Here is a 4193-nt window from a genome sequence, read left to right as displayed (position 1 = left end):
TATTATATATTATATTTATTATATTATATTATATATATTATATATTTTTAATACATAAAAAATTCTGAAGATTGATAATCGAGTAATTACTAAATAAATTTCAATAATAGGACACAACCAAGTTCACAACAAAATCAAAACGTAACCATCTAATTTTTCTTTCTTTTTCTATCTTATCCAACTTCTCTATGATACATTTAATAATAATCATTTTCTTTTATCGACATGTGACAAACAATTATTATTCAATTATTTATTTATTACTATTATTATTATCCATAGAACTTTTTTTGGTAAGAAAATAAATGAAAGGTAACTGATGTTTAGATGTTACTCTGATGAAACACTGACAAACGTTTAGAGTATGGACCAGACTACTGGGTGGATGTACTCGAGGGGCAGGCAACTCTCTTTAATATCGAAGAGGGGAAGAATATTAGGTTGTCGAAGAGGGTTGGGTGAGGGGGGGGGGAGGTATAGGAGGATGAGGAGAAGTTGCTGGAGGTGGTGGAGGAGAAAGAAGAAGGAAATTGTTAGCTGATGTTGAAGTAAGAGACACTGAGTGAGAGTGAGAGAGACAGAGAGAGTGAGAGAGACAGAGAGAGTGAGAGTGAGAGTGAGAGTGAGAATGAGAAAGAAGAAAAGTGATATTGGTGGTGGTAATGTTACACACAGGAGGAGATGAAATAACAGGAGGAGGAGGTAGGAGGAGGAGGTAGGAGGTAGGAGGTAGGAGGTAGGAGGAAAAAGATGGAGGGAAGATAGTAGCCAGCCAACACGCGTATTCACGATTTACAATGGAACATTAGACAGAAGTAGGAACGGTAGTAGGACGGTGTATTCTCGCGGACTCGGTGTCTTGATAAAATTAAAAGAGATACTTTCCAATAAGTAAAACTCATTGACGAATATATTTCTCATTATAATATAGATATATTATAATAATTTTTTTTTTATATATGTATGTATGTATGTATGTATGTATTGTATTGTATTGACGATAAGATTTGTCGTAGTAAACGTTTTTTGTTTTCATCGATATTACTTTTTGTTTTGTTTTGTTTTGTTTTGGTTGTTTTTGGTTGTTTAATTGAGGAAAAGAGTTATATGGTTTTCTTTTGGTTTTTTTTTTTTTTTAAATTAAATTTCAAACGAGTATAGTATAATTATACGAGATACTTCGAACACGTATCGAAAAGGGAATTGATTAATTATTGGTTAATTATTGGTTTATTATTATTAATTTTTTTTTTTTTTATGATTCGTTACGATTTTTCGTTCCATCGTTTTGCACGGGGATTTTCTTTTTTCTTTTATAACGTGGATTAAATGTCATTGAACAAAAAATGGGTTTATATATATATGGGAATTATACGTGATTATTTGTACTTTATAAAAAAAAATGTTGTTATGGTATTAATTTTTAGTTGATGTCAATTATATTATATTACGGATAGTATAAAATAATAAAAAAAAAAGGGAAAGAATTTTATTGTATACAGAAGTTGTAATATTTTATCGAAATAATGCATTTTTTTTTGTGTGTTTTTATTATCACGAATGGATGAAAAAAACGTTTGAAAATTTTAAAATAAAACTAAAGAATTATCTTTTTTGATACATAAAATGATTAAAATCATTGAATAAATTTTAACAATTATCGTACGAAATTAGTCAGTCAGTAAGAAAAAACAAAAATTAATTGTTAAAGAAAAGGGAAATCAAATTAAAATATTAAAAAACTTAAACAAATATATAATTCGTAGTTAATAAAATTGATAATATATCATTTAACATCACGCATGAGTTTCTATGAAAAAAGAAAAACAAAAAGAAAGGTGTAGATAAATAAAAAAAAAAGAAAAGAAAAGCAAGCTTAGAAAATTATAAATACGAAAAAAAGAAAATTGTCTTCAATTTAAAGAAAAAAAAAAAAAAAAGAAAGAAAGAAAGAAAATATTTCAAATAAAAGAGAAACAAAACAAAACAAAACACCACCTCCGTGGGGCCCAGAGTTTTATCTTGGGTTAGGAGCAATTATTATTGACTCGTACCACTTGGAAAAGCACCTACACACTCTCGTATTACGCATTAGTGCGAGAACATATTTAAACGCGAGTTCTGACTGTATCGAGTACCACTATCCGTGCAGCATTCGTTCTCGCGTTCTACATTGACGGTCTACCCTACATATCTCAACATTTATATCGTTTGTCTTTATTTTTTTGACAGAGAGAGAGAGAGAGAGAGAGAGAGAGAGTGAGAGAGAGAAAGATATATATAAAAAATACAGTTGTTACGTATCACCATAACGGATTATTTTAATATTGTATATCAAACAAATTTAAACAAAAAACAATAATTATATTAATCAAAAAGAAGAAAAAGAAGAATAATTATTACTTTAATAATATAATACTTGTTTGTTTAACAAAATATATATATATATACACATACAAATACACTTATATATATATATATATAAATCGGTGAGCCATCTCATTCGAGATGGCGAATGCAACTGCAGCAGCAGCAACTGCAGCAGCAGAAGCAGCAGCAGCAGCAACAACAACAACAACAACAACAACAGTTACATCAGTAGTATCCGTTAATAAAGAAAAACAGATCGAACCGATGAAATTGAAAGAAGAAGAAATAATATCAAGGATACCATGGAAATCAATGACAATACGTCAAAAATGGACACTTTTAACGAGCAACATAACAGTCGAACCAATGATAGCATGTTACGTGATACCAAGTATGTTGGCATCATTGGCAACGCAAAATTTAAATTTAGAAAAAGCTTGTCGAGTCAATTTGGCATATTCCGATGAGATTTGTACGAATTTGGCAATAAGAAATACGACAGGTTTGGAGAATGAAGAAACAGCTGTGCAACAATTGGTCGCCGGTATGCAAACGTGGAAAACAGCATTGCAAAGTGGTCTACCAATATTATTGATATTGTTTATGGGAGCGTGGAGCGATAAAACTGGTTATAGGAAACCGTGTATGTTGTTACCAATTGTTGGAGAATTTTTGAGTAGTGTCAGTTTGATAGCATGCACTTATTGGTTTTACGAATTACCGATGGAGGCTACCGGTGTTTTGGAAGCTTTATGGCCTTCATTGGCTGGTGGTTGGTTTACAATGTTTATGGGTGTATTCAGTTATATCGCAGATATAACCTCGATTGAATCAAGGACATTGAGAATAGGTGCGGCTAATGTTTTCTTTTCACTTGGCGTACCAATAGGTATGGCCCTATCCGGTGTTTTGTATATGAAACTTGGTTTCTATGGTGTATTCAGTATATCTATGATTTGTTATGTCATGAGTTTCGTATACGGATTGGTCGTTATAAAAGAACCACCAAGACCAATTAATAAACAAATTGACAAAGATAAATTTATTGATAAGAATAATAAAGTATCATTCCTTGCCTCGGCCAAGGACTTTTTTTCATTGAAACACATAGAAGAAACTTTCAGCGTTGCATTCAAAAAGGGTGCCAATAATAGACAGAAAAGGGTCATCATGCTTATGATCATTGTTATGGTCGTCATTGGACCATTGTATGGTGAGTTATTATTTTTATTTATTTGTTTATTTATTTATTTATTATTTTCTATGGGTCTAATGTGTAATAATTCTCAATATGGTGTTAATAATTAATAAATAAGTTATCGTTAGGGAATTTGGATATTTAAAAGAACTAGATACTTAGTTTTGATTAATTTAAAACACCCTACGATACTTATTTATTAATAATTTTATTTTACAAAAATAACTAATGGTTAATAATGTTTATTTGTAAATTATACTTGTTTAATTTTATCTTTTATATATATATATATATATGTATATGGTAAAAAGATTTGTAATACGAAACGTTGGATGTAGATTAAACACCACATAAAAATATTAAATATTATATTCACATTTCTATGTGTTTGGTATAATGTTAAACTCGTTTGGTGAATGTTTTGCTTGATTATTTTCAAGTTGTTCTACTTTTTCTTTTTTTTTTGTGTTTTGTTTTTGTTTTAATAATAATCTCTAGAGTATTATGTTAATTTAATAACTAGATTGATCGGTAATGAATTTTCAAGTGAAATCTTGTTCTACATTTCGTTCAAAGATTATTTATTTATAATTCGTCATTATTGTTCGTTAAATTAAAAAAAAAA

At 29.5% G+C, this 4193-nt stretch overlaps 1 protein-coding gene across 1 annotated transcript in view; it reads left to right on the top strand.

Moving 5' to 3' along the window:
* The first annotated feature begins 2476 nt into the window (after positions 1 to 2476).
* LOC106792138 overlaps positions 2477 to 4193 on the top strand; it is a 3339-nt gene continuing 1622 nt past the window's right edge. Inside the window, exon 1 of the mRNA XM_014758312.1 lies at positions 2477 to 3583. Coding sequence (XP_014613798.1) covers positions 2509 to 3583 — 1075 coding nt within the window. The 5' untranslated portion in view covers positions 2477 to 2508. The remainder of the gene's footprint in view (positions 3584 to 4193) is intronic.

This window comes from Polistes canadensis, unplaced genomic scaffold, assembly GCF_001313835.1.
Source record: "Polistes canadensis isolate GaletaPanama2010 unplaced genomic scaffold, ASM131383v1 scaffold_383, whole genome shotgun sequence".
NCBI classification, from domain to species: Eukaryota; Metazoa; Arthropoda; class Insecta; order Hymenoptera; family Vespidae; genus Polistes; species Polistes canadensis.
Note: the sequence above shows the minus strand (reverse complement) of the source record. Positions and strands in the feature narration are given on the sequence as shown.